The following is a 27,816-nucleotide window of genomic DNA, read 5'->3' as shown; positions in this document are numbered from 1 at the left end:
GAGCCGCCTGAGGATACTGATCATGGGTGAAGAAAGAGGGTTGTCTGCAGCTCTGATAATACTGGGCAAACGAAGAAACCATGCGGCTGCTGTTAGGAGATAAGAAACCGTTTAGGTCTGCTGCTTTCCATTTCATGAGGACATGCAGGGATTAAAAGGTTCCTGTACTCCACCTCCTCAAATCTAGCTATCTATCTATCTGTCTATCTATCTATCTGTGCCTAACGCATCTCGTGTGCGCTTTTACGCACGTCCAAATGGCTCACTTTTTGCGCCACCGTAAACAAACCGTAAATATCAATGACCTCGTGATCCCCACCCGTCACCAAATGAGTAAAAACTTCTGCAGCACGTTGTTGCCCCACCTCTTCTTCTTCACTCATTCGGGGACAAAGTAAACAGCTCGACCTTACGCACCTTATCGCTCCCAAGCAGGCGGGTACCCGCGTTGCGCCATCCACGTTTGGCTATCTAAAACCAAAAACAAGTTTCCCCCCCGAAAGAGAGCTGCGGCAGACACGTTAGTGGCAGGTTGTTCTTCCAGTGATGCAGGTGGACATCAGAGGCCCCGACTCCTTCTGTTCACCGAGAAGACAAAAGGATGACATGTGATCACCTGAGTCGACTGTTGGCACTTTTTGTGATATTCTGCGCCGCCCGAACAGGTTCCGTGGTCCAAGGCGCACGAGATTTCGAAAAGAAAGGTAGGGTGATCCTTCGTGGGGCTTTTATTGCTTGCAGTCAGAATAAAACCGAAACTTTTTAGGTAAAATCAGTGGAAGTATTGTAGAAATGTCATGTGGTAGTAATCGTAATGGTGTGCTTGCTCACATGGTGCTGCTACTTTAGTGATGCCACTCAAATGTCACCTCCTCAGCCTCCATGCTGCTGAAAGAGGAGCCAAAAAACCCCAAGTGCTTTGCTGAAGGCAGGAAGGACTTCACGTGTTTCTGGGAGGAAGATGAGGAGAGAGCTGGCTCTGTGGATCAATACTCCTTCACCTACACCTACCAGTGAGTCACAGCCATCATTAGACACAGGATCCAGCCTTAAACACAGTCAGAAATGTTCTTCTCCCATTGCAACCAGCAGACTACAAACAAACAGTTCAGCGTCAGTTACCAGGATGATTAACCCTTGTGTTGTCTTGTGGGTCAGAATTGACCCTTTTTAAAGTTTGAAAATGTGGGGAAAAATATATTTTCACTGTGAAATTTCTAATGTTCACATTTTCAACATTTTTGGGAAATCTCTGAACATTTTTTGGTGGAAAAAAGAAATGTTAAAAATGTTTATTAAGAACATTCACAAAAAAAATCTACCAAAATCCAGCGAATTTCACTGGATTTTGGTTGATTTTTATGTGAATATTCTTAAGAGAATATTAGAAGTTTTACTGATATATATGTAATGACTTTAGATATTTTTAGGATTTTTTTGGAAGATTTTTATTCATTTTTTGAAAATATTTCCAAGAATTTTCTTGCCAAATTTGGGGGATTTTTTAAAAATAAAACTTTTAAGCGAAATTTTGAAGGAATTGTTGAAATTTTCTTCCTGAAGGTTTAGCAAATTTTCAGAAATTTGGGGAATTTTTTTGCTGAATTTTTGGATTTTTTTCAGACAAGGAAACAATAGTTTTTGGTGCCCATAAATGAGGACGACAGGAGGGTTAAATACAGTCAGAATTGTTCCTTTCCCATTGCAAACAGCAGACTACAAATAAATATTTCAGAGTTAGTTACCAGGAGGGTTAAAGAATTACTTTAAGAATTTATTTTTCTAAATGTTTACGTTCCTGATATTCAAAATATAGACTAAATAGTGCTTATGCAATAGAAATAGCATCAGTCAGCATTAGTGCAAAAACAACAACACAACAACTCCCTGAAGCCTCAGTGTGTCCGTCCTCGTCCGTCCTGAGCAGGAATGAAAACAGCAGTCGGTGTCCGCTGAGAGTCGTCCCGGCAGCAGGCGGGAAAAGGCTGTTCATCTGCCACCTGAACCGAACCCAGATGTTCGTCGAGATGGACGTCCAAGTTCATCGGGAGGGAATGCTGATCCACAATCGCAGCCTCTTCGTCGAGCTTGTCTGTAAGTCTTTCTACTGCATTTATATTCACTGAATCTAGATCTCCAGTTTGTGTTTATACTACTGTGCAGTATTTTGTATGAGAAATAATTACATGACATCAGTTCCCCTCAGAAGCGTTTTTAATTCTTTGTTTTGGTTTTACAATCTACAAGTTTGATGTTTTGGTCGGGTCTGGGTTGTTTCGGCCGCAGCAGGAAGCAATTTTTAATGGAAAAGCTCTTTGAAAACAAATTTATGCTCTCTGTCTAACTCTGCACAGCACATAGACAGTTGTCAGGAGTTTGTGGAAAGCAAAACTGAGCTAAAAGGAGCTTGAATACACAGTTTACATACATCAAGCAGGCATGACTCCTAGTGAATGCTTAATGGTGCCATTGGATTCAAGCTGCAAAGATTATTTGATTCGTTGTCAACTATTTTCACTATCAGTTTCAGTCATTTTCTAAGAAAAAAGTTCAAATTCTGATTCCAGCTTTTTTCTTGTGAATGTTCTCAGGTTGTTTTCCTCCTCTATGACAGTTGTTTTGGCCCCTCCCCTGCTCAACTGAAGTCAACTGAATAGCTTTGAGTTGTAGACAAGATATTTGAAAGCGTCCATCACTGGTTGACATTTGTCATTACTTTCTGATATTTTGTGAACCAAAACATGAATCAGTTATTTGAGAAATGCATTAACAATGGGAGTAATTGTTAGTTGGAGCCACAAGACGTGTGCTAGATATGGAAGAAGTTGTGAAAAATGGTTATGCAACAAATTCAGTTGTCAAATGCTAGAATAATGCTGTAATCAGTTGTACTAAGCCTGCATGCAACAGCGGGGTATCTTTGGTTGTACGAGCAGGTTTTCAGGGCTTGAAAGACTCTTTCTGGGGAGCAATCCTCCTTCCAAAACTCCTCCCCAACCTTCACCCTCATGTCTGTCTGTTGGGCAGTTTTTCTGGACCCTCCCGGTAACGTGACGGTGAGCGGCACCGGTCAGCAGGGCCAGCTGAACGTCAGCTGGGTGCCTCCTCCTCTGAAGTACATGGAGGACAGCATGATGTATGAGGTCATCTACGCTCCTGAGGACCAGCACCCTGGGCAGGTACGGGGTTATTTAACCCTCGTGTCGTCCTGCGGGTCAAAACTGACCCAGTGTAAAGTTTGAAAATGTGGGAAAAATATATATTTTCACAGTGAAACTTCTGATGTCCACATTTTCAACATTTTTGGGAAATCTTTGAACATTTTTTGGTGGAAAAAAAGAAATGTTAAAAATGTTTCTTAAGAACATTCACATAAAAATCAACCAAAATCCAGCGAATTTTGCTGGATTTTGGTTGATTTTTATGTGAATGTTCTAAAGAAAATATTACAAGTTTTACTGATATATATGGAATCACTTGAAATATTTTTAGGATTTTTTTGGAAGATTTCTATTCATTTTTTGAAAATATTTCCAAGAATTTTCTTGCCAAATTTGGGGGATTTTTTAAAATAAAACTTTTAAGGTAAACTTTGAAGGAATTATTGGAATTTTCTTCCTGAATGTTTTGCAAATTTTCAGAAATTTGTGGAATTTTTTTGCAGAATTTTTGGATTTTTTTCAGACAAGGAAACAATACTTTTTGGTGCCTATAAATGAGGACAACAGGAGGGTTACGCAACAATAAAGGTCAAGTTGGAACACATGGACTTGCATTGATGAGTTTGGGGCTATTTTGTAGGTGGAGGTGGCACAAGCCAGCTCAGAGTTGATCCTGAGAGGCCTGCAGTCGGGAACAAAGTACAAGGTTCAGGTGCGGGTGAAGCTGGATGGGATGAGCTACAATGGATACTGGAGCGCCTGGAGTGACCCGGTGTTCATGGAGACTCTGCCTGCAGGTACAGTACACAATGCGCCACGTATTCCCAGCAGCATGGGGATCTCTTGTAATACTGCATTCTAAGATTTCATACCTAACTGTGCCTTCTCCAGAATTCGATCCGCTGATCTTGTCCCTGACTCTCATCATCTCTTTCATCCTCATCCTGCTGTGCCTCACCATGCTCCTGTCCCATCAGAGGTCAGTCAGCCAAGAACCACCAAACACGTGGCTTAATTTCTGCTGTGCTACTACAAGCAAACATAGAATGATATTTTCAGCATCTGCTCCCGCTTCAGGTTTCTCATTAAGAAGATCTGGCCAACTATTCCAACTCCTGATGGCAAATTCCAAGGGCTTTTTACTGTTTACGGTGGGGACTTTCAGGTAAGAACATCACGCTGCCTCATCAGTGAGGCTTTACTCTAGACCAGGGGTGTCAAACTCATTTTAGTTCAGGTTCCACATTCAGCCCAATTTGATCTCAAGTGGGCCAGAAAAATCACAGCATAATAACCTAGAAATAACCATAACTACACATTTTTCCTTTGTTTTAGTGCAAAAAAGTCTATTCTGAAAATGTTCACATTTAAGGTATTATCTTTTTGTAAAGCATCATGAACAACCTGAATTTTTTAAAGAAAAATAAGTTCAATTTCAGCAACATTATGCCTCAGTTTATCATTTACACATTACAACTTCCAGATCAGAGTGTCTACAAAGGAACACAACATTTAGTCACAGCTGTCTGGAATGGAATGTTATAGTATTTTACTTTATGATCAAAAGAGCAATAGAGCAAGACAAAAATAAGACATAAAACAGAAACGAGACAAAAATGAAACACAAAACGACAAAAAACGAGAAACAAAATGACAAAAACATGAGACAAACGACAAAAATTAAACAAAAACAACAAAAACAAGACAAATTTTACAAAAAAAATGAGACACAAAATAAAAGAATAATCAGCAATCTAGTATTTTACTTTGGGATCAAAACAACTGGTGGTCTAGAAATTATTTTAATCTATAGTTTTTCAAATTTACAATTTGCAGTTAATGTCGTCTCTGTAATTTTTACACTTTGAGGGCCGGATTGGACCCTCTGGAGGGCCGCTTTTGGCCCGCGGGCCACGTTTGACACCCCTGCTCTAGCACGTTAGCTTTGAGCTACATGCTAACATACACATGCTAACCTTCCCCTGTGGATGTGTACAGGAGTGGTTAGGGCAGACCAGTGGAGGCCTGTGGTTGACTCCAGCTCTGGTCTACTCAGAAGAACGTCCGTCTCCTCTGGAAGTCCTGTCAGAACTCAGCCTTTGTCCTTCACTGTCCTCCCCTCCTCTGCCTCCCAAGGCCTCTAAAGCTCTGAGCGCCGTCAGAAAGGAGGACGTGAAGAACGGGCTGGATGAGAGAGAGGTGCTGGAAAGGGGCGATTCAGCTCGGACGGATGGGTGGAGACCCCCACCACATGACCACTGGCTGATGGACCGCCTACGGGAGCTCCACCGGCACCAGGCGTCTCTGCTGGAGTCTCAGGACGCCTACGTCACCCTCAGCACCAGCAACCAGGGTGAAAACGGCCACGCGGATGACAACTTTGAAGAGGCCCTACCCCTCGAGGTGCTGTTTGCCTCCAGAAAGACGGTGTCGTGCGAGTCCCACTCTGACCTGGGATCCGTGCAGCAAAGCTCCGGGTCGGGCCGCCTTTCGTCACAGTCCAGCTTCGAGTACCCACACCAGGCCTGGACAGCAAAAGGTCCTCTGTACACCTACATGGCGGTTGCAGACTCTGGGGTCTCTATGGATTACAGCCCCATGAGCAGAGTGGACGACATTGGGAAGGTGGTTTTCTACGCCCACGACTACAAGAATGAGATCCCAGCTCACAGAAGACCTCTGCTGTCACGGCAGTACCCAGTCCATGACGAGGGCTGAGATGGAGGTAAAGTGGACGTAAACTGACACTGAAAGCAGGCTCAGTGAAGGCTATGTGGATGTTCACGCAAGGCCACACAGGCTTTCATCAACTGTTAAGAGAGGAACCAAGGAGCTGACTGGTGAAAGCGAAGGATTCACTGGATTTATCTGGTCTGTACAGGACGCTACCATGACAAAGGAATAGCAGCTGTGATTCACACCAAATACTGATTCTCTAAGCATCGTCTGCATGTCGATGCATTAACCCTCCTGTTGGCCTCATTTACAGGCACCAAAAAATATTGTTTCCTTGTCTGAAAAAAATCCCCCAAATTTCTGTAATTTGCAAAACCTTCAGGTAGAAAATTCCAATAATTCCTTAAAAGTTTCCCTTAAAATTTTTATTTTTAAAAAATCCCTCCAATTTGGCAAGAAAATTCTTGTAAATATTTTCAAAAAATGAGTAAAAATCTTCCAAAAAATCCTAAAAATATCTAAAGTGATTCCATATATATCAGTAAAACTTGTAATATTTTCTTTAAGAACATTCACATAAAAATCTACCAAAATCCAGCGAAATTCGCTGGATTTTGGTAGATTTTTATGTGAATGTTCTTAAGAAACATTTTTAACATTTCTTTTTTCCACCAAAAAATGTTCAAAGATTTCCCAAAAATGTTGAGAATGTGGACATCGGAAGTTTCACTGTGAAAATATATATTTTTTCCACATTTTCAAACTTTAAAAGAGTCAATTCTGACCCACAGGACGACACGAGGGTTCATATCATATCCTGCAAACCAGATTGGGAAGTTTCAATTCAAGTTGAGTTTCCACAGTGACGTATTCATTTTTGAACTAAGTGTATTTTCAGCTTAAATGACCAAACGGCTGTGAGGTTAAAATAAACAGCAGACAACTTGTAATGAAAGACCGTTAACAAAATAGCCAAATGCTCTTTCCTTGTTCTTCTAGGATGGGTTAGTGATATTCTGGAATTTTGTTGTTGTCAACAAACCGCATTCAAATACCAAAACTACCAATGATTTAATCGTTTTACAGTAAGCACCCATGTATCCAAAGCCTGCTGTGGTGGAGGAAGATCTTTTGTGAAAAATAGCAGTACCACAGTGTAAAAGTCCTGCTTTCAAAACCGTACAACTTTAGGATTAAAATTCTACTTTAAAAAGATTAAAATATACTTAAAAGTAATTTCAGAATAATATACAGTACTGGATTAATTAATAGTGGTACTTTGTGATTGTAATTTTAATTACTGTATATATTGCTAGGTATCTTAATCTACAATATTTACATTTTAATAGTTAATTTTTATTTTAAGTTAATAATATGACATGAATATTATAACTGCCAAGTAATTAAAGTTGTCAAATAGTTGTTGTAAAGTAGAAAGTACTATATTTGCTTTAACCCTCCTGTTGTCCTCACTTGCGGGCACCAAAAAATATTGTTTCCTTGTCTGAAAAAAATTCAAAAATTCAGCAGAAAAATCCCAAATTTCATTTTTAATATTTTTTTTTCACCAAAAATGTTCAAAAATTTCCCAAAAATGTTGAAAATGTGGACATCAGAAGTTTCACTGTGAAAATATTTTTTTCTCCACATTTTCAAACTTTAAAACGGGTCAGTTTTGACCCGCAGGACGACACGAGGGTTAAACATGCAGTGGAAAATGGCAAGACTCAAGTAAAATAGAAGTACCTCAAAATTGTGCTTAAGTGAGTAAATGTACTTAATAATTACACTCCATGACTGAGACTGTCTTATAGTAGCTTATTCCTTGGTAGCATACACATCTATTTTAGTCCAACAAGATTGAAATTATACAGCTCTAAATATGTATTAAACCAAAAATAAACCCCAACAAATGCACTATTGACTCATGTTTGGCTAATATTTGCTAAAAACTACACTGCCAGGCTCTTTAACTAACTATACATTTGTTTGTGTTTTCCTTGGATTTGTTGATACACAAAATACACACTATTACCATCTTTACCATCTAAAATTTTACTTCACCTCCATAGCCACGACATCAGTCATATCCATATCTGAAACTCACTGTATTTGTATATATTATGTGTTTATTTTTTTCATCTTTACTCACAGACCAGTAAGCCGTTGTTATTTTCCAAACACAGAATTCTGGGATGAATCAAATGACTACTACTGTAGGCTGCAGAATAGTTTTAAGGCAGCATTCAGGTGACTGTAGTTGTTGAACTTGTTTTATAGTCACTGCTGCCATCTACAGAGCATTTCAGGATATGAAACCGAAGAATTTCTACACTTTTTTTATGCTTGTTTGCTTTCGTGGAGAAAGGAAAATATCTTGTAAGTGAATTTATAGCTTCTCTTAAAGTTTGTAAATACATTTGTAAAGATTGTTGATTTTTGTTTTTGATTTTAAAAAAAAAGTTGTAATATAGTGTGACAACTGGCTGTCTTCCAAGTTTCTTTTCACAAAAGCTTTTTTCTTACTAAGAAATATATATATTTGTTAAAATAAAGTCTGATCTTAGGATGAACATTGTAACATGTCTTTTCTTATACTTTAATGCAGAGAACTTATAAACTTAAAAGCAGAGTATTATGTCCTTTCATGTCTTTTTTTTAACCCTCCTGTTGTCCTCATTTACGGGCACCAAAAATAGTGTTTCCTTGTCTGAAAAAAATCCCAAAATTCAGCAAAAAAATTCCCCAAATTTCTGAAAATTTGCAAAACCTTCAGGAAGAAAATTCCAACAATTCCTTAAAAGTTACCCTTAAAATTTTTATTTTAAAAAAAATCCCCCAAATTTGGCAAGAAAATTCTTGTAAATATTTTTCAAAAAATGAGTAAAAATCTTCCAAAAAAAATCCTAAAAATATCAAAAGTGATTTTTTTTTTATATGTATATATATATATATATATATATATATATATATATATATCAGTAAAACTTCTAATACTTTCTTTAAGAACATTCAGATAAAAATGTGGACATCAGAAGTTTCACTGTAAAAATATATATTTTTTCCACATTTTCAAACTTTAAATGGGTCAATTTTGACCCGCAGGATGACATGAGGGTTAAAATTCACAATTATATTGTCTCTTGAAAATGACTTTTTTTCAGAAGATTTGTAAAATACTTTAACTGTGATATCAGCCACTGAACTCTAATGTTTCACACATGTTGATTAAGGGAATAAAAACATAAACATGACATACTAAATGTTTATTTTGATACATAGTTTTGTTTTTTTGTCCCTTTAGAGCAGGGGTGTCAAACATGCGGCCGGTGGGCCAAAAGCGGCCCAACAGAAGGTCTATTTCTGCCCGTGGGATGACTTTGTAAAGTGTAAAAATTCCAGAGAAGACTTTAACTACAGATGGTTAATTGGTAAAAGTATAAATTTAAAATAATTACTCGACCATGACAAGTTGTTTTGATTGTAAAGTAAGATACTAGATTGTTCATTGTTCTTTTGTCGTTTTGTGTCTCCCTTGTGTTTTTTGTCTTATTTTTGTCATTTTGTGTTTTGCTTTGTGCGTTGTTCTGTGTATCGTTTTTGTCGTTTGGTGTTTTTTTTTGTCTTGCTTATGCTTGTCTATTTTTTTGTCATTTTGTTTCTCGCTTTTTGTTTCTCTCATTTTTTTTCATTTGTACTATTTATGTAATTTTTTTGTCTCAGTTTTGTCCATTTTTTTGCCACTTTGTAACTTTTTTGTCTAATTTTTATCTCTTTTTTGTTTCGTTTGTCTCATTTTTTGTCAATTTGTTTCTTGTTTTTGTTGTTTTGTGTCTCCTTTTTGTAATATTTTGTCTTGTTTTTGTTGGGGTTTTTTTGTCTTTTTTCGTCTGACTTGTCGTCTGGATCATAAAGTAAAATACTACATCATTCAGTTCCAGATAGCCGTGACTAAATGTTTTGTGCATTTGTAGACACTGTGATCTGGAAGTTGTAATGTGTAAATGATAAACTGAAGCATCATGTTGTTGAAATTTAATTTACTTTTCTTCAGAAATTTCAGGTTGTTTGTAAAAAGATAATTCCTTAAATGTGAACATTTTTGCACTAAAACAAAGGAAATATTTGGAGATGTCGTTATTTATAGATTATGCTGTGATTTTACTGGTCACTTGAGATCAAACTGGGCTGAATGTGGAACCTGAACTAAAATGAGTTTGACACCCCTGATCTAGAGGGAGGCTACAAGTAGACTCTGCCTTGTGTTCAGGGGGAAAAAATGTTAGAAACCACTGTTCAGTTAAAGACAACCAGATTATCTTAGTGTAATTATTTTTCAGTCTATTCATGTATTTGACAAATGTTTATGTCATTCAAAACTCCTTAAATGTTACAACTTACAACTGCTGTGGTGCTGTTAACTGACATGTGAGCAGCAGACTACAGTCTTCTGGATCAGTGAAAAGGCAACAAGATTTGGTAAAAGTTCAGCTTTATCAAACAGTTTCACAACGGAGGAGTCTTGGCTTCTTTCCTTCATCATCTTCTGTTAAAGTCTTTGATGAACTTAAACCAAGTTAAACTCCATTAAGCCATCTGGATAAATGAAGAGCTGCCACTCCTGTGCTACAGCCAGCTTCTCCTCACATCCTTTGGTGAAGGAGGCCTGTGTGATTCCTCTCCCAGATAAGTAAACGTGCCACGCCTCCTGTACTCCAGCTGCTGCAGCTCCGTAGCCTCTGTCTCGGTCCAGAGTGCAGCGAACCTGGAAGTAGCGATCCAGGACGTCCAGGAGGGGATCCGTACCAGAGGGATCCTTGCTGCCCTGCCCAGTGTCCACTTCTGACAGAAAGGAGACGATGAAGCGACAGGGGCCCGAGTTTGACCCCCGCTGCTCCAGGACTTGTGTAAGAAAGGCAGCGGTGTCGCACAGCAGCGCAGACAGATGTGCAGCGCAGGACAGCTGTGCTGGGTGAGATCCACTGTGGTTGCTGCCTCCAGCGCCACACAGGAAGCCCTCCAGTCTGTCCACGATGATGAGGGAGGGAGGTGTGGGACACGTGTTGGTGGACTCATGAAGACTGGCCACCTGCAGGAGGAGCTCCTCCAGTGTCCGGGGGTAGGAGAACTTGATTTTCTAGGAGGGGAAATAAAATGACAGAAAAAAGCCGAGTGAGTCAAGGTAGCTGCTTCACTGGAACTCAGTAAAGGAACCAAATAGGCCACAATTACTGTCTAATAGGGCTGCAACTAAGTTTCTTTTGATAAGATGGATGGATGGATGGATAGATAGATAATCAATTTGTATGTTAATTCTATGTTAATTCTATGTTAATTCTACCAAAAATGTTGAAAATGTGGACATCAGAAGTTTCACTGTCATATTTTTTTTTCCATATTTTCAAACTTTAAAACGAGTCTATCTGACCCACAGGACGACACGAGGGTTAACAACACAGATCAGATAACCTTCAGCTAAAAACTGGATGCTGTTGGAATGGGACACATCTCTCGAAAATGCTTTTCAGATGTATGAAGAACCACTAAATAATTAATTTACTATTGATTCCCATTAGTTACGAGTTTAAACACGCTTATAACGAGACTACCTTCAGGCTCTCCGGGCTCAGGTTGGGAACACATCTCTGCAGGGACACCGGGAGGCTCTGGATCTGAGTCTGGGTGAAGAACACCACTCTCATGCCCAGCTCCGAGGCGGCTGTGACGGCCGCCAGCAGCAGCATGGAGCGACTCAGGTCCGGGTCTCCGAGCAGGAGGCTGCTGCCGGCGGCTGGAGGCGGAGGACGGACCGGCAGCTGCTTCTTCAGACCCGCTGGAGAAGTGAAAGTCCTAAACACGAGGCTTAGAATGTCTGCCATGTCTCATTCTACAATAGTGCTCACTTTTAATCAACTATTGCGTCTGATAAAGTTGTTCCAGTTGGAGTTTCCCGGGACTGTTTACATTTTGTACGTTGGTGTTCCTGCTGCTGCGGTCCGGGTGGAAACATACACTGTAACTTTCCGCTGCGAGGTTAATTCTAGAAAAAATCAAAATATGCAACTTTTTCTGCCGTATTTCTGTTTATCTGTATCTTCATCATGACACATCGTGTGTAAAACTCGGGAATAACTAATTTCTTTGGTTTTTGCACCGTATTCTCACTCTGCTATTGCCATTTTGCACTACTGTGTACATATATTCTTTTCTTGATGTGTAAATATCTGTATATATTTTATTATTATTATTGTCATTATTATTATTATTATTAGTAGTAGTAGTAGTAGTAGTAGTATCATTATTATCATTATTTATTATTATTATTATTATTATTATTATTATTATTATTATTATTATTTTCCCTCTTTCCATAGTCTTTTTTTATTTTTCTCTTTTCCTTATTCAAAGAGTGACACCAACAGCCGAAACCAAATTCCTTGTATATTGTGTATGTACTTGGCCATTAAAGCTGAATCTGATATTATATATATATATATATATATATATATATATATATATATATATATATATATATATATATATATATATATATATATATAATATGTATATATATATATATATATATATATATATATATATATATTATACAGAGGAAAATTATAACAATCAAAAACTGTGAAAATAATGGAAAAAATAAATAAAAATAAATAAAATAAAGATATATTTTTAACTGATTTAAATACTGTAAAAAAAGTGTAATTTTATGAACATGTTAGTATTTGTAAAAATATTGATTTGATGTGGATATTGTGTACAGGATTTTTTTGTGTGTGTTTTGTTTGTTTTGTTTTACATTCATCGTGTAAATTAATATTGTTCACTTGTGATTTTAGTAGACATTATCTGACATAATCTAAAATAGGACACTTATTTAAATAACTGTTAAAAATGATTTATCGTTTTTCATTCCCTAGTATATGTTTTGTTTCAAATGATCGCAAATATCAGTAAATTTTTTTGCTGATTTAGATGTAGTAAAAAAAAAAAGAAATAAAAAAAAGAAAAATTGTGTAACTTCGTAGTCATGTGTTTAAAAGAATGAATTACCATTTGGGTCAAAACAGCATAATTTTGATGTAGAAATTATTTACAGTTTTGGCCTGTTAGTTTTTAGGGCTAGCATGTACATCGTTAGAATAGAATAGAATAGAATAGAATAGAATAGAATAGAATCGGTCTTTATTGTCACTTCGTGTAGCAGCATTAAAAATAAACTATATGGGCAATATTAACAAACTAAAGATAGATACAACCGAAATATAAGAGCAATTTTTTTTCTACAAATTTGCTAGCTATTATATGAAATTTACCAAAACAATGAAAATCGAAAAACAGTAAATCGTTCCAAAAAAACCCCAACAACAAACAACAAAAAAATATTTATAAAACCAATAAAAACGTTGATTGACCGGTAGGTGGCGGTGTTCAATTAAAAGTTGGTTTTGGTGGGGGGGAAAAAAAACAAGCAGAAGAAGTAGCAAACCGGAAGCAGACACCAGGCTTCCGGCAGGGATCGGGCAGTGATGGCGCACCGCCTGGCAGAGCTGGAGGCTCATCTGGACGCTCACCGAGCCGGGGACCGGGAGGAAAGCGTCCTGAGGCGCTGCAGAGGGAGACCCAGACTCACGGACTCCGACCGGGCCCAGAGGCGGCTTCAGTCCCGCAAGAAGTACGACGTGAGGCGGGTTTATCTCGGAGAGGCGCACAAGCTGTGGAGCGAGCTCCGCCGGAGGACCAGTCTGAGTGATGCCGGGCTGGCGGAGTACCTGATCCTGCTCAACTCCACCTACGGAGAGAAGTACCAGCAGAAATACTGCGGGTAGGAATGGAGATACTTCATCTGTCTGACCCAGGGGTGTCCAACTCATTTTAGTTCTGGGGCCACATTCAGCCCAGTTGGATCTCCAGTGACCAGTAAAATCACAGCATAATAACCTATAAATAACCACAACTCCAAACGTTTCCTTTGTTTTGGTGCAAAAAAGTCCATTATGAAAATGTTCACATTTAAAGAATTATCTTTTTACAAAGCATCACGAACAACTTGACATTTCTTAAGAAAATAATTTAAATTTCAGCAATATTATTCTTCAGTTTATCAATTACACATTACAACTTTCAGATCACAGTGTTTCTACAAAGGAACACAGCATTTAATCACAGGTATCTGGAACTGAATGATATAGTATTTTACTGTATAATCAAAATGACAAAAGTCAGACAAAAAACCAACAAAAATAAGACAAAATATTAGAAAAATCAGACGCAAAATGACAAAAACGAGACACAAAACGACAAAAAATGCGAAAAACGACATGAAACAAAACAAAAAAGAGACAAAAATGGACAAATGAGAAAAATGAGACAAAAACAATTACACAAATGACACAAACAAGACCATAAATGACAAAAGTGAGAAACAAAACAACAGAAAATAGACTAACAACACAAGCGAGACAAAAAAATATAAAACAATGAATAAAGCAAAACACAAAATGACAAAAAGTAAAACAAAAAACACAAGTGAGACAAAACGGAAACCCAGAATGACAAAAATGAGAAACAAAATGACAAAAACATGAGACAAACGACAGAAGTTGGACAAAAAAAATAAAGACAAAATTTTACAAAAATTAGACCCCAAGTGACAAAAGAACAATCAATAATCTAGTATTTTACTTTATGATGAAAACAGCTTGTCATGGTCTAGAAATTAAATTTATAGTTTTACAATTTGCAGTTAATGTCTTCTCTGGAATTTTTATACTTTGAGGGCCAGATTGGACCCTCTGGAGGGCGGTCTTGGCCCGTGGGCCGCATGTTTGACACCCCTGGTCTACCCTGACTTTAGTGAATCTACTATAGAAAGAAGAATAGGGAAAAATAGCAGTAATAAAAATAAATATAACACAATATATACAGAGCTAGAAAAGAATATATAAACATAGTAGTGCAAAATGATAATTGCTACATGATGATGCAGTGGAAAAAGCAGAGAATGCTGTTCATAGTACAAAAAGTACTGAACATATCCACTGGAATACTGTCTGTTGTACAGGTGTGGAGGGACGGCTCAGCTGTTTATCAGGGTGATGGAGTGGGGAAGAAGCCGCTCTTGTGTCTGGTAGTTTTAGTGTACAGGGCTCTGTAGCGCCTGCCAGAGGGGAGAGCGGGAAACGCTTTATATCCAGGGTGAGTGGGGTCTCTGATGATATTCCCTGTCCTCATTCGTGTTTTACAGGAAGAAGATTACTCCAGAAGTGTCAGTAAAACAGAAAAGAGGTGAGTGGTGCCCTTCATAGATCAGTCATATTGGTTTGTGAGTTGTGTGACAACTAGTTGTATTAAAACCACAAACAAGACGCTTATTCAGCTTTAAAGAGTTGCTGTTTACTTGATAAACAGTTAAATTTCTGCTAATTCCACTGACAACAACATGTCAGCATGTATAAACAAAACAAATCCAGTTTGTTTAAATCAATACCTGAGGCCTGTACTATGAAACAAGTTCAACATATCCACGGTATCTTTTTGTTATCTGGCTTTACTAAACCTACAGTCAGGCTAAACGGCCACATGAAGCTGGTTATCGACACATTTAGTCAACTCAGGGTTTCTGAATGTAGCTATGAGCATATTCTCATACAAAGGGGGATGTTGGCACGAGATAACTAAACGTGGACATTTTTAGAGCCACATTTCTCTCACAAGAAGAGCAAACTGCAGTTGTAAACTAATATCTATCAATCAAAGTTTATTTCTGTAGCCCTTTACAACAGCCCAATGGGTGGCCAAAGTGCTTCACAGTGAAAAACAAGAAAATAACATTTTAATACGGGGAATTTAAAATATATTCCAGGCTTAAAACTATGGAATCACAGGAGTGCCATAATAAAAGATGACGAAAGGAAAAAGCAATGGCAAAATGGAAAAACAAAAGGAAAAAACAAAGGAAAAGGGAAAATCAAAAACAGAATTTACCTTTATATTTCTATATTTTTAAATGTGTTTTTTAATTTATTCCTCTTTATATTTACACATGTATTTCCTTATTTTTAAGAGTTATTTATTTATTTTTCTATTTATTCCTCTTTATATTTACACATTCATTTCCTTATTTTTTTAACAGATTTATCTTTTATTATGGGACTCCTGTGATTCCATAGCATAAACTGCAGTCTGTGTGAATATAATTGATAGACTTATTAATATAAACTAATATAAATTGTCATTAAACATAAGTAGCAACTGATATTAGAATTTTTTAAAACTTCCCTTTGGACATTTTGATGACCACTTTCCACAATTTTCTGACATTTTATGACCAAGACTATCAACATTTGTTGTCAAATAATAAAAGTAAGTGTTCATTGCATAGCAGTTGTAACAAGAAAATGTAGGAAGAAATCTTGAGTGTGCCAGTCAGAGCACACCATTCCCAATCGAGATGCATGTTCTGATATATAATTTATCTGGGTTTTCTTAAAGCTGCAGGATGATGTAGGCACTGAAAATCACATCTGAAGAATAAGCCTGAGGAACAGTGATAAGTGTACCAAGACTCATGCTTTGCTGCACTTAATTAAGGATCTTCTGGAGTAAAATCTTTCCCTGTTATCTTTGTCCACAAATTGTTTTTCTTTTTTAGGCAAAAATGAGTTTCCACATAAGAAATGTGTCACGTAACACAGAGTTGTTGTTCTTCCTCTTGCCAACATTCAACAAACATCAACCAGAGATTCAAATGTGATCAGTGGATTTTCATGTGGGTTCCGATATGATCAAGGTATCCTGAAAGCCGCCTTTTTCATTCACCTTCCTGTTGTCCTGCAGGTAGGAAGCAGCGAGTGTCGAGCCTCCAGAGTCTGGTGTGTTGGTACCAGGAACACTCCCACTCCTGCCCCCACGAGCCCCAGCTCAGAGCTCTGGAGCCCCAGTCCAACTTCTCCACAGCCGCTATCTGGCAATGTGACTCCAATCACTCTTTTGTGCAATACCTTTTCTCCCCACTGAGGGAGGCTAGCGACTCTGAGCATGATGAAGGAGAAGGAGAGAATACAGCAGCAAAAACAGAGGTGCTGGTGGCTAAAGGCGCAGCCAGTCGGAGGAGAAGGAAGGAGGCTCACAAACAGTTCAAAGGTGCAGGATTGGATCTTTGTGTTATAGCTAGTTTTGGGTTTTTAGCTAAACCTGTTACTTACCAGTGTTTGTTTGATATATCTTCTCCTTTCATGCAGATGTGGAAGAAAATGTGGATGTATCTGAGGTCCAACATACAACTGTGAGCTCCATAGAAGAGGCTGCAGCTCTGAACCACCAGCCCAGCTTAGAGGCTTCCTCCAGGGATGCTCCACTGACAGGACAGCCTGTCTGGGAGATGGAGATGGAGATAGTGCGACAGCAAGGCTCCCTCTCGGCTGAGTTTCGCTCCATCCCTGCAGAGGAGGAGGAGGAGGAGGAAGAGGAGGAGGCTGAGGATCTGAGGCAAGGCAAGGATGGAGGGGAGGAAGAAGGAGAGAGGCTCGGAGAGGAAGAAATCAGGACTGTTCGGCACGACTACGAGTGCGTTACGGTGACGGCGTCTTTAGCTGATGAGCTGGAGAAGGCAGACGAGGACTCGGTGCTGTCTCAGAGCCTCAGCGGTTCGGTCCCGCTGGGCGCTCAGCCGGAGCTGTCGGTCCCTCCGCCCATGCAGGTACAAGAGCAGAGCGAACTGTTTGACCCTCAGGCTCTGCAGACGGTGGTGACCGGCTGTGAGATTCCTGACCAGAGGACGGCTCTGGAGGGCTCACAGGTAGGAGGAGGAGTAGCATCCAGATGAGATGAGACAACAAGGAGAGTTTTACTGCGTAGTGTCATCGTTGTTTTTCCATCTTTTTTCCCTAGTTAATCATCATCACTGGCCCCAGCTATGAGGCGTTAGCATCAGAGGGGATCCAGCTCAACATGGGCAGCGGAAACGTGGAGGAAGTCACCTGCACTGTCATCGGGGGCGTCACCTACAACCAGGTGTGCACGTCTGACTCAAAAATCAGAGCAGCAGAGGACGAGGACTCCATGACAGGTACGCTACATTTGGAACTACGTGAAGAAAATGTCATTTTCAGACAACAAATGTAAATTTAAAAGGCCTGCAGACTGTTGGCACTGTTGTATTTTGTTAGCAAACCAACCCACTGCTCATTCTGGACTGACTTCTAAGACTGAAAACAGACTTTAGCTTACTCTATAAATGTGAAAGATCACATATCATGAAGTAAAACTACCAGCTGTGCCTTATTTTGTGGTCCCAGTGTATGAGGATCATGCTTACATTGATTTGAATAAGCAGATGGAAATTTATGCTTCGTGAAACATCCTGCCATCTGATAGGACTCATGACTACAGCACTGTGCATGTATGTGTCCAGGTGTGGCCTCAGCTTGAAACAACAGCTGCTCTCAACAACAGGGGAAGTTAGGACATTCTAAAATCTAAGTTCAGGTCAGGATCCACAGCCATTTTGATGAACACGGTCGAGGCATTTGCTACAAATCCAGATGTTTGGTTTTGGAATTGTAGCAGAACAGTTACTGGAAAGTGTTGTAAGAGAGCTGCCACACAAACATGACGCTTTCAGACACAGCAGCACCAGTGAACTCTAAAACCCATAGTTTTCAATGGCTTTGCACATGGTTTGTCACTTCGTCAAGCAAAGTGCACACACAGCAAAGTTCAAATAATTTGAACTCTGACAACTGTGAAGATATTCATACGTCCAAAAGCAACGATTCATACAGCCAAAAATAAAAAAAGGCTGATGTTGTGTGTCAATTCTCAGAGCTGCTCACACACATGCATAGGTCAGCAGACTCCATATCACTGAAATCAACTCTCACTCTCTTTGAAATTCCTTATGAAGTCTAAAAAGTCGACATATTCGCAAACTTAATTCACTACTAATGAAAAGCACACACCTACCTCTCATTTCTGTTTTCAGTGTATCATCAGACCGAAGCACAATTGCGATTAAAAGCATACTCTGTTAGTCGAAGTCACTTTTATCCACTTCTAATGGAATCTTCACAAATAGTTAGGGGTGTGAAAAGCTGCAGTCTTTGCTATTTGTTTTCCAAGCCTGACATGAAAGAGTTTTTTTTTTGTTTGTTTTTACAGTTTTGATAGAAGTGAAAAAAAAATATTCCAAAGTCGCCAAGGTTGTTATTGAAAATGAGAATCAGTTCTCAACTAACTTACCTAAAGTTAAATAAAGGTTAAATAAAGTAAATAAATAAGTAAACTCTGGGGAGTCCCAAGCAAGTGGTCACTGGGTGCCCCTCTTTTTGAGGAAACAGTATTTTATGATGAGATACAAGCAAAAACACAACAATTCCGTAACATAAAATGTTTTTTTTCTTGCATATAAAGCCTAATATAAAAATTCTGCAATTATTGTCATATAAAATAATGGAAGATTCTAGATAGTCAAGACAGTTTTGTAGAAAACAAGTATGTACAGTGGTGGAAAAAGTTTTCGGACACCCTTAAAATTTCACACAATCTCAAATGTTATCATGAAATATCTGTAGAAAAATCTTTTTTGTGTTTCAAACGGTGTGGCTGCATTAGACAGATACAAACAAATACAAATTATGGTTTTTGTTTGTTGTTTACTAGAAAAACTAACAAAACTAAATTCAACCAAAAAGACCCAATACTCAACATTTCTTATTTTTATGGAACCAATCAAGTTTTTAATGTTTTTAGGATTTGTTTAGTGTTATGGTTATTCCTAGCCCTTATAATGAAAGAAACCTAGTTAATCATGATGATCAAAGTCATAGATAGATAGATAGATAGATAGATAGATAGATAGATAGATAGATAGATAGATAGATAGATAGATAGATAGATAGATAGATAGATAGATAGATAGATAGATAGATAGATAGATACATAGTCTCCATGTGTCATATTCTAATCCCACTTTCTCTGCAGGTTTGAGTGACAAACAGCTGCTGCAGCCCACTGTGGATCCTCTGGAGCTGAGCTCTGACAGAGAGCTGCAGAGGAGTCTGAGCAGGTTTGTGATCCACAGACTGCATAGTGGATTCTACTGCACTTCACTCTACAACATCATACTTAGAAAGGTCCATGACATCAGACTATAAGTTGCTTTTTACATATTAATTGTGAATTAAGTCCACAGCGTTTGTTTTTTCAGTGTTCGGTCAAAGAGAAGCAGGCGAGGTCCGGTCATTGAGGCTGATGGGATGCTGAAAATGTTCCACTGTCCATATGAGGGCTGCAGTCAAGTCTATGTAGCAATTAGCAGTTTTCAGGTGAAATACATTTTTTGTTCAGACTTAAAACTTCAACCTCTTTTTCCTTATTGGAGATTAAAATAACTATTTGTCTGTTGCCTGTAGAATCATGTGAACTTAGTTCACAGGAAAGGAAGGACAAAGGTCTGCCCTCATCCTGGCTGTGGAAAGAAATTCTACCTGTCAAACCACCTGCATCGACACATGATCATCCATTCAGGTGGACTCATACAGGCATCCGTGTAGTTATTAGAAATATTTTCTGCACAGAGCTCCAAATTTAAATGTGAGTTTTTTCTGCAGGGGTCAGAGATTTCATCTGTGAGACGTGTGGAAAATCATTTAAGCGCAAGAATCATCTGGAAGTTCACAGACGGACACACACAGGAGAAACACCACTCCAGTAAGGGATTTTATTTTTACATGTTTTCAGATTGAAATTCAGATCTTTGATGTTTAGTGTTAAACCAAAATTTTAGAGTATTCAGACTCTGTGAGCAGATTTTCTTTTACGTGATATATCACAAAATTATAGATATCACTGTATCATGGATCACTGTATTTTACTGGACAGACTTCAGAATTATTTTGGCATCTCTCGTTTGAGTTCCATATTAAAGAGGTGACCAGAGTGGCCTTTTTTCACCTCAGAAACATTGGAAAGATTAGACCAACTCTGTCGTTTCAGGATACTGAGGTCCTAATCCATGCTTTTGCTGTGTTACATTTAGATTACTGTAATGTCCTTTTATCAGGTTTGCCAAAGAAAAACCTTTGTGGTCTGCAGATGGTCCAGAATGCAGCAGCTCTAGTAGATATGAACATATCAGTCCAGTGCTGGTCTCTCCTCTCTGCTACCTGTTCAGGTTACAGCAGACTTTAAGGTGCTGCTGCTAACAGATAAAACTGTAAATGGAATTACCCCGTCGTACCTGTCGAATCTGGTGAACCTTTATGTGTCCACTCATGTTTTGCGTTCCCAGGGAGTTGGGCTTCTGAGTGTCCCAAAGGTCCGTAGAAAGACAGGTGGAGAACGAGCTTTTTGTTTACATGCACCAACATTATGGAACAGTCTGTCTGCTGAAATCAGGCTGGAATCTTCCATTGATGTATTTAAAACAAAGCTGAAGTTAGTTTACTGTTACATATGAATCTTAAATTGTTTGTTTTACTGATGTTCTTTTTATTGTTTCAGTATGTTTGTATATTTTTGTGAATTTTTAATGTTTTTATCTCTATGTACAGCAGTTTGACTGAAAGCGCTTTATACATTTATTATTATATTACAGTGTTTCCATGACTCTATTCTTCCCTGTTTCTTCCTTCTCCTCACCAACATCATCTTTCAGGTGTGAAATCTGTGGTTACCAGTGTCGCCAGCGTGCATCTCTGAACTGGCACATGAAGAAACACACTCCAGAGGCCCACTACAACTTCACCTGCGAGTTCTGCGACAAGAGGTTCGAGAAGCTGGACAGTGTCAAATTCCACAAGCTAAAGAGCCACCCTGACAAGCAGGCGACCTGAGGTGTTCTGATGCTGCTAATCAGAGCTGAAGCAGCACAGGCTGGCCCTTAGAAACTAAAGAAGACTTCCAGTGAAGAGAAAAGACTTTCCTTTGCTGGGTTTGTCATGAAGTTCATGTCCAGGATGATGTGAGCGTTGCCTGTGTTCATCCAGGCTGTGGATGGAGTGGACCAGTATAACAGCTGTGCAGGACACAAGCTGTGTGGCTGAACACAGGTTTTGAACATTCTGTGTTTGGTACAGTGGAAATGGAAAACAAAATCGATTTTTGATTATTTGGTGAAGGCTGTTAAGCAGTCTTAGCAAGCTCAGCTAAAGTTGACTTTTTTGTATTGCCTCCGAAACCAAAACTACAAGAGCGAAAATGTTCAACCGTCAGCTGCATATGTCAGCATGGTGGGCTAACTAGCAGACTACCTACAGTAGTTATATTTGCTTCCATGGTTCGTGGCATTTCATACCACAGATTAGGTTAAAGTCCATGTTCACGACCAGACATCCACTGTATTGTATTTCCTCATTGTGTAGGAGACAGAGCAGACCAGGAGAGCTTCCATTCTAGCAGCTAATCATGTTTTCTCAGATATATTCCATCCTGTTCTAAACTTTAAAACCTTTCTCTTTCAAAGGTTAGAACTTAAATTGACAAACAAAAAGCCCAGTCTTGTTTTTCCCATTGTAAAAGCTAAGCAGCTAATATTGGGCAGTTACAGCAAAACAGTCGGTCTATAACTTTTTTCTTATTATACTTAAAATACTAGTACTAACTGGCTGTACAAGAACAGTACTGCCTATTAGGTCCTATGCTTTCTCCATAGATTATAAACAGAAGATGATGGATATTTTCTTGAGGGGTTCCTTCAACTTTATACTCAGTCTCGTCATGTATGTAGCCATCAAGTTTCTGTGACCCTTTTACAGGATTCTCATTTTAAAATGAACATTGAAAATTGACTGAAGGCACTTTTCAGCCAACGCATGGCTCAGCTTTTTTATACCCGACTGCGACAACAACTCTTGAGTGGTAAATCTGTCACCATCATTTTGTAGTGATACAACCAAGGGAGGGAGCACTTAGCAAACAGTCAGTTAAAAGTAGAAATTATTTAAGATTTTTGTAGGCTTTGGAAGTTGTTCTGCAATGATGCAAAGTCCCGATGAAGTTGTTTTTACCCCTGATCCGATCAGGGTTATTTAATACCTTTTTCCTAGATGGATATGCACTTCAAAGTACATTAAAGTTGCATTAAAATGAGTCACGTATCTATGCTGGACTCTTGCACTCCTCCATCTGCTCTAAAAGCTCCAGAATATGGCAGAAACCTGTTTTCTCCACATGATATCAGAACATGGTATTGTACATTAGCTGTAGTGCCTGGTTATGCCACCAGGTGGAGCCTCTTTCTGCGTAACACTGGAGGCGTTCCTTAGTCTCAAGGCAGTTACATTTTAGTAAGCAGAGTGCATCGTGGGAGTTTAGCAAGTAAATGGCCACCATGACAGAGACATCAATGGCACTTAATATCTTCTGTCTGGAGTTGGTCTGTTTTAAATCCTGACATGTTCTCTCATTCTCACACCTGCAGATCTAAAGGATTGGATTAACAATAGAGTAGATGCCATTAAGTTAAAAAATTATGACGGGCTTCAATCCTAATGTTTGACATCTGGACATCTCTAAGCCAATCACAGTTGTTTTGTGTGGTGCAAAGCCCAGGATGCAGTGATGGTGCCCCTCAACGTAGTGGTGGAGGATTGTTTTGGAGGTACACGAGCACTGTGAGTAAAATCCCTGGTTTACAGGAAAATAACAAATAATAGGCGCACCTTGTTGCTTGATTTAAATTATAGGCAAAAATTTCCATTTTAAATGGTTGGCTTGCTTCTTGGAGATTGTTGTTTCCCATAGTGAGGAGGATTTTGAAAATGGTAACATGCAAATAGTGGAAGGGGAGGAAAAAGCTCCATGAAATACACTTAAGAAATGACCCAAAGTCTACAATCCATGAATCAGACATGTGGAAATGATTTATGACTCCTCTGGTTGCAAAAAGAAGTCCTTGCATCTTCACTCACTCAGTTTTCTCACTTGATTTGTTACCTCAGTAAACATTTCCCTGATGAGTTCATGATCCCTCAATACAGCATGATGTTTACTTTGTAGATTATGGTCCCATTTAGAATAGAACAGACAGTAAGGCAGGATTATTTTTTAGGGTGTGGCTGCTGTCATATATGGTTTCAAAAGATAGAGGTGGTCAAATTTCAGAATGAAAGCTTTCAAAACAGTGGGTGACGTCATGTGGTTTACAGGATACAGTATGTGTAAAGGCCACTACGTTTGTATTAAATAGGTTAAAAAATCCAAAACATTGGCAAGATCCTTTTGAAGATTTCAGATAAAAACTGTGGATCTGTAAAATGGAAACAAACCAAATGCTGGGACTGGTCCAGATAATACTATTCCAGTGAGTTCTGCTTAAGCTCATGCACAGAACATGGATTAAAGGTGAGGGATGGGAGAGACAGTAAATCTGGAAAACATGCTGACTAGCTAAGAACCACAGACCACCTTTAAACAGGCTTGTTCGGTCCTTTAATATGCCAACAATAATGATTACTGATGACATTACTCAGTTTGGTGGGTAAATTAACAAAGCACTACAAATATGTGTTAAATATATTCAAATTAGGGCTTTGAAATTGACGTCATTGAGGTTTGACTGTTATGTGTGGCGTCACGCTGCTTGTATTGATACGTATCATTCTTCCATTTCAGTCGTTGAAAGTGAGCATCTATAGTTTGTCCATGAGGTCAGTATTCATCTTATGTTTTTCTGTTATCTCTTTTCACCATCCCAGTGTCCCGAATCACAAGAAAGCTTGTGAGATTAATGTGACAGTTTCTCAGGAAAATTCACCTCGGTCCTCTTGTGTCTTTCTCCTGTTCCGTCTGTTTCCAAGCAAATGCACTTTTCTCCCTGTTTTGTCAGGTTTGTTAACCTGTTGAATCACTAAAATATGTGAATATTCCTCGTGGTTGTGTTGTACTTTTCTTTTACTTAAAGACATTAGTTTACCACTAATGATGAATGATATTCAGTGTGTTTTTGCCTCTTGCGTAATGCTCTCTAGGGTGTGTGTGCGTGTTTGTGACGCAGTGTGGGTGTGCTTAAATGGTAAGAAAAGGTATGAAAAGCATAAGTGTCATGACACATAGTCATAAAATCTCTTCACAGATACAGGACCCTTTTAGTCAGATGAATGCTGGACATGAAAAAGTGGTTTCTGGATGATTAAATATGAAGTTTAGTTTGGGGAGCGTTTGACTTCATGTTACATAAAAATATTGACACTGAGATGGTAAAAATTACATTTTAACCCTTTAAGACCCACATATAGAAAAAAATTGCAAAAATATTAAAATACAATTAAGCAAAAAAAATTAAATTTTTATTTATATATATATATATATATATATATATATATATATATATATATATACACATATATACACATATATATACATATATATGTGTGTGTATATAATTAAACTGTTGTATTTTTTGCAACTGTGGGTTTTACAGGGTTAAGAATGAAATATTTAGGCACTTAAAATACAATATTAAGTGCCTAAATTAGCTTATTTTTTGGTCTTTTACCTTAAATGAACCCATTCCCCACCCATTCTCATCAGCTACTCCAACAGCATGTCAGTATTTTTCTACTGTATATTATCTATTCTCCTTCTGTCTTTTGCAGCTGAGTCAATAACTGCCACTCTGTGTACTTTTATCACTGTTTAAAAGGACTGTGGAGTACAGATGTAGTAAATTCCACACTACACTGTAAGGAACAAGGCCACATTCTGAGGAGCATTTAGCTCACTGACAACCCAATTTCTCAGTAATTTAGAAAAACTTGAGGATGGAGAATCTACCAGACAGAGCTTTCACATTGTGGTGATGCATGAAATGTAGAATTCTCTTAAAATTATCAAGAAATACAGGAACACCCTGCATCTAGCCCACAGACCCCTAAAAAGCTACCACATGATGCACTGTAAGCACTGACAGCATCATGGTCATTAAGCAGCACAGAAATATAGAAAGAGGCTTTAACAGAATTGTAAACCAGTAGAGCGATGTGAGTAATGGAGTAATACTGTATGTTTGACTTTTTGTGTACACATGAAGGAGCCAGGAGCCTTCCTATTGTTGGGATGAATATCATAGAGAGACTTTTACTGCACTGTGGCTTGTGCAAACCAGCACACCTCCATCACGTCATCAAGGTAAACAACTTCTTTTACTTAACCTTGCAATGCTGTGGAAAACCACCATGTCAGAGTGTCCACTGAAATGGTAATGGACGCCTGACTTGTTCAGGGTAAATTAATGAAGCAATTCCTCCAGTTCAGGCGGTCATTTGTTTTTCAAATGATAAAAAGCCGCTCTAGTTGTGTTGCATTATCATACCTAAGAAGCTCATGAAATCTTGTAAAAAATTAGCTGAACACCACTTCATTTCCAGGTTTCACAATTGTCTCCTTAGAAGTGCACATTTGCACCAAGGTGCTAACCAAACGAGAGAGAAGGGTCGTTCCAGAACTGGAAAACATTCTACGTCCCACCCATCAAATTTCAAATAATTCACATACAAAATACTAAAACATGCAGTTGTTGTGTAAATGTTCGTGTCCTGAGACCAAATCTTAAAAACTAGGAGAAAAGAATGTTTGAAAATATTTTTTAAAATTCCAGATATGTCTGGAGTTCTCCCTAAAATGCCGTTTTTCTCTTGTCCCAACCCTCTGATGACCAAATCGAATCTCAAATAAAACAGTTAAAATGAACACAGAACTGCAACACTATCTGCAGGTTAAAATCCATCTGTGTGAGCACACAGCACATGGAAGTAAACATCATTTGAGTCATTTCCTTATATTTGGTTACTCCATTATCTAATAGACATTCAAATTTAAATACTATTTGAAAATGGACAGAACAACGACTGTTTTAAGGAGAAACTATCAGTTTCTATACTATATATCAGAACATAGATTGAGGGTGAGATTAAAACAGTGACTGGGTTTATTTTTTACAGTTTGAGAGAGGCCAGTTGAGTAATTAAGAATGATGTAATTGCAGTGCTGAGGCCACCATTACCAGTAGAGTCATCCACCATAATGATGTTGTCTTTAAGAAGCACTAAATCAGATAAAAACTCTAAGAGGCGAGGGGATGATATACAACAACATGGGTGTGAAAGGACAACAGTGAGGCTTTTGAATAAATTATAGCCAAGTTTAGATTGATGGTTGATTATTAAGCTTTAGTGGAAGATCGCTTCATCCTCCTCAGACTGCGATTTGAGGAGTTAGTAGCTGATATTTTGTTTCTGCTGCAACCAGGTTTCAGTAAGACAGTAAAGTAATGCAATTATAGGACATTAAATATCTCTAATTGTCCTGTTAAACTGAAAAAGCCATCAATCTCCATGGCTACAGTTACATGTGAAGCTTTTCTAGACAACATGGTGTCCTCTGTGGATGGAAAAATTACAACTATATTTGGTATTTTGACAATTATCTGTATTTAATCTTTTCGATTATAGATAAATGCGCTACTTGAGGTCTGATGCAGCCGCTTCTCTTTTTCTGTCGTCGCTCTGTGGTCTTAGAAATGTCTCTCAAGCAGCAAAAACTGAACAAGAAACACAAACCAGGAAATTAGCTTCTGTCGCAGGGGCTAAAGCTATGCTAACGGCTAGCGGCTAAATTAGAAGGGAGCCACAGATTAACCTGAAACAGAGTCTGGAGGACAGTAATTAAAAATGCTTTAAGACGGGGTGTCAAACATGCGACGACTTTGTAAAGTGTAAAAATTACAGAGAAGACATTAACTGCAGATTATAAATTATTAAAACTATAAATTTAAAATAATTTCTAGACCATGACGAGTTGTTTTGATCATAAAGTAAAATACTAGATTGTTCATTGTTCTTTTGTCATTTTGATCATAAAGTAAAATACGATCAGTTCCAGATACCTGTGACTGAATGTCTTTTTGCCTTTATAGATACTCTGTGATCTGAAAGTTGTAATGTGTAAATGAAATTGAAATTAT

At 38.3% G+C, this 27,816-nt stretch overlaps 3 protein-coding genes across 3 annotated transcripts; 2 read left to right on the top strand and 1 right to left on the bottom strand.

Annotated features, from left to right (window-relative positions):
* The first annotated feature begins 314 nt into the window (after positions 1 to 314).
* Positions 315 to 8,410, top strand: epor (erythropoietin receptor). Its single transcript, XM_023295713.3, has 8 exons — positions 315 to 704; positions 878 to 1,013; positions 1,928 to 2,094; positions 3,028 to 3,179; positions 3,802 to 3,958; positions 4,053 to 4,140; positions 4,239 to 4,326; positions 5,160 to 8,410. Exons 1-8 carry the CDS (start codon positions 602 to 604, stop codon positions 5,877 to 5,879), a joined length of 1,611 nt encoding a protein of 536 aa, XP_023151481.2. The 5' UTR covers positions 315 to 601; the 3' UTR covers positions 5,880 to 8,410.
* A 678-nt stretch (positions 8,411 to 9,088) lies between these two features.
* Positions 9,089 to 11,830, bottom strand: swsap1 (SWIM-type zinc finger 7 associated protein 1). The gene is made up of 2 exons (XM_023295716.3): positions 11,447 to 11,830; positions 9,089 to 10,974 (listed from the first exon to the last, which is right to left on the bottom strand). Exons 1-2 carry the CDS (start codon positions 11,714 to 11,716, stop codon positions 10,405 to 10,407), a joined length of 840 nt encoding a protein of 279 aa, XP_023151484.1. The 5' UTR covers positions 11,717 to 11,830; the 3' UTR covers positions 9,089 to 10,404.
* Positions 11,831 to 13,350: 1,520 nt separating this feature from the next.
* znf653 (zinc finger protein 653) lies at positions 13,351 to 24,721 on the top strand. The gene is made up of 10 exons (XM_023295712.3): positions 13,351 to 13,677; positions 15,100 to 15,140; positions 16,692 to 16,997; positions 17,096 to 17,652; positions 17,745 to 17,922; positions 19,836 to 19,920; positions 20,062 to 20,179; positions 20,267 to 20,381; positions 20,465 to 20,564; positions 21,511 to 24,721. Exons 1-10 carry the CDS (start codon positions 13,382 to 13,384, stop codon positions 21,686 to 21,688), a joined length of 1,974 nt encoding a protein of 657 aa, XP_023151480.2. The 5' UTR covers positions 13,351 to 13,381; the 3' UTR covers positions 21,689 to 24,721.
* The last annotated feature ends 3,095 nt before the right edge of the window (positions 24,722 to 27,816 follow it).

The sequence above is a fragment of the Amphiprion ocellaris genome, chromosome 19 (genome assembly GCF_022539595.1).
Source record: "Amphiprion ocellaris isolate individual 3 ecotype Okinawa chromosome 19, ASM2253959v1, whole genome shotgun sequence".
Taxonomy (NCBI): Eukaryota; Metazoa; Chordata; class Actinopteri; family Pomacentridae; genus Amphiprion; species Amphiprion ocellaris.
This window is presented reverse-complemented; position numbering and strand designations above follow the sequence as displayed.

Coding starts and splice junctions, on each gene's coding strand:
- epor (XM_023295713.3), top strand. CDS start 602: ATGACATGTGATCACCTGAGTCGACTGTTGGCACTTTTTGTGATATTC. Junction 4,141..4,238: donor ATGCTCCTGTCCCATCAGAG/GTCAGTCAGCCA, acceptor CTCCCGCTTCAG/GTTTCTCATTAAGAAGATCT. Junction 4,327..5,159: donor TTTACGGTGGGGACTTTCAG/GTAAGAACATCA, acceptor GGATGTGTACAG/GAGTGGTTAGGGCAGACCAG.
- swsap1 (XM_023295716.3), bottom strand. CDS start 11,716: ATGGCAGACATTCTAAGCCTCGTGTTTAGGACTTTCACTTCTCCAGCG. Junction 10,975..11,446: donor TGAGCCCGGAGAGCCTGAAG/GTAGTCTCGTTA, acceptor TTCCCCTCCTAG/AAAATCAAGTTCTCCTACCC.
- znf653 (XM_023295712.3), top strand. CDS start 13,382: ATGGCGCACCGCCTGGCAGAGCTGGAGGCTCATCTGGACGCTCACCGA. Junction 15,141..16,691: donor GTCAGTAAAACAGAAAAGAG/GTGAGTGGTGCC, acceptor GTTGTCCTGCAG/GTAGGAAGCAGCGAGTGTCG. Junction 17,923..19,835: donor GGACGAGGACTCCATGACAG/GTACGCTACATT, acceptor CTTTCTCTGCAG/GTTTGAGTGACAAACAGCTG.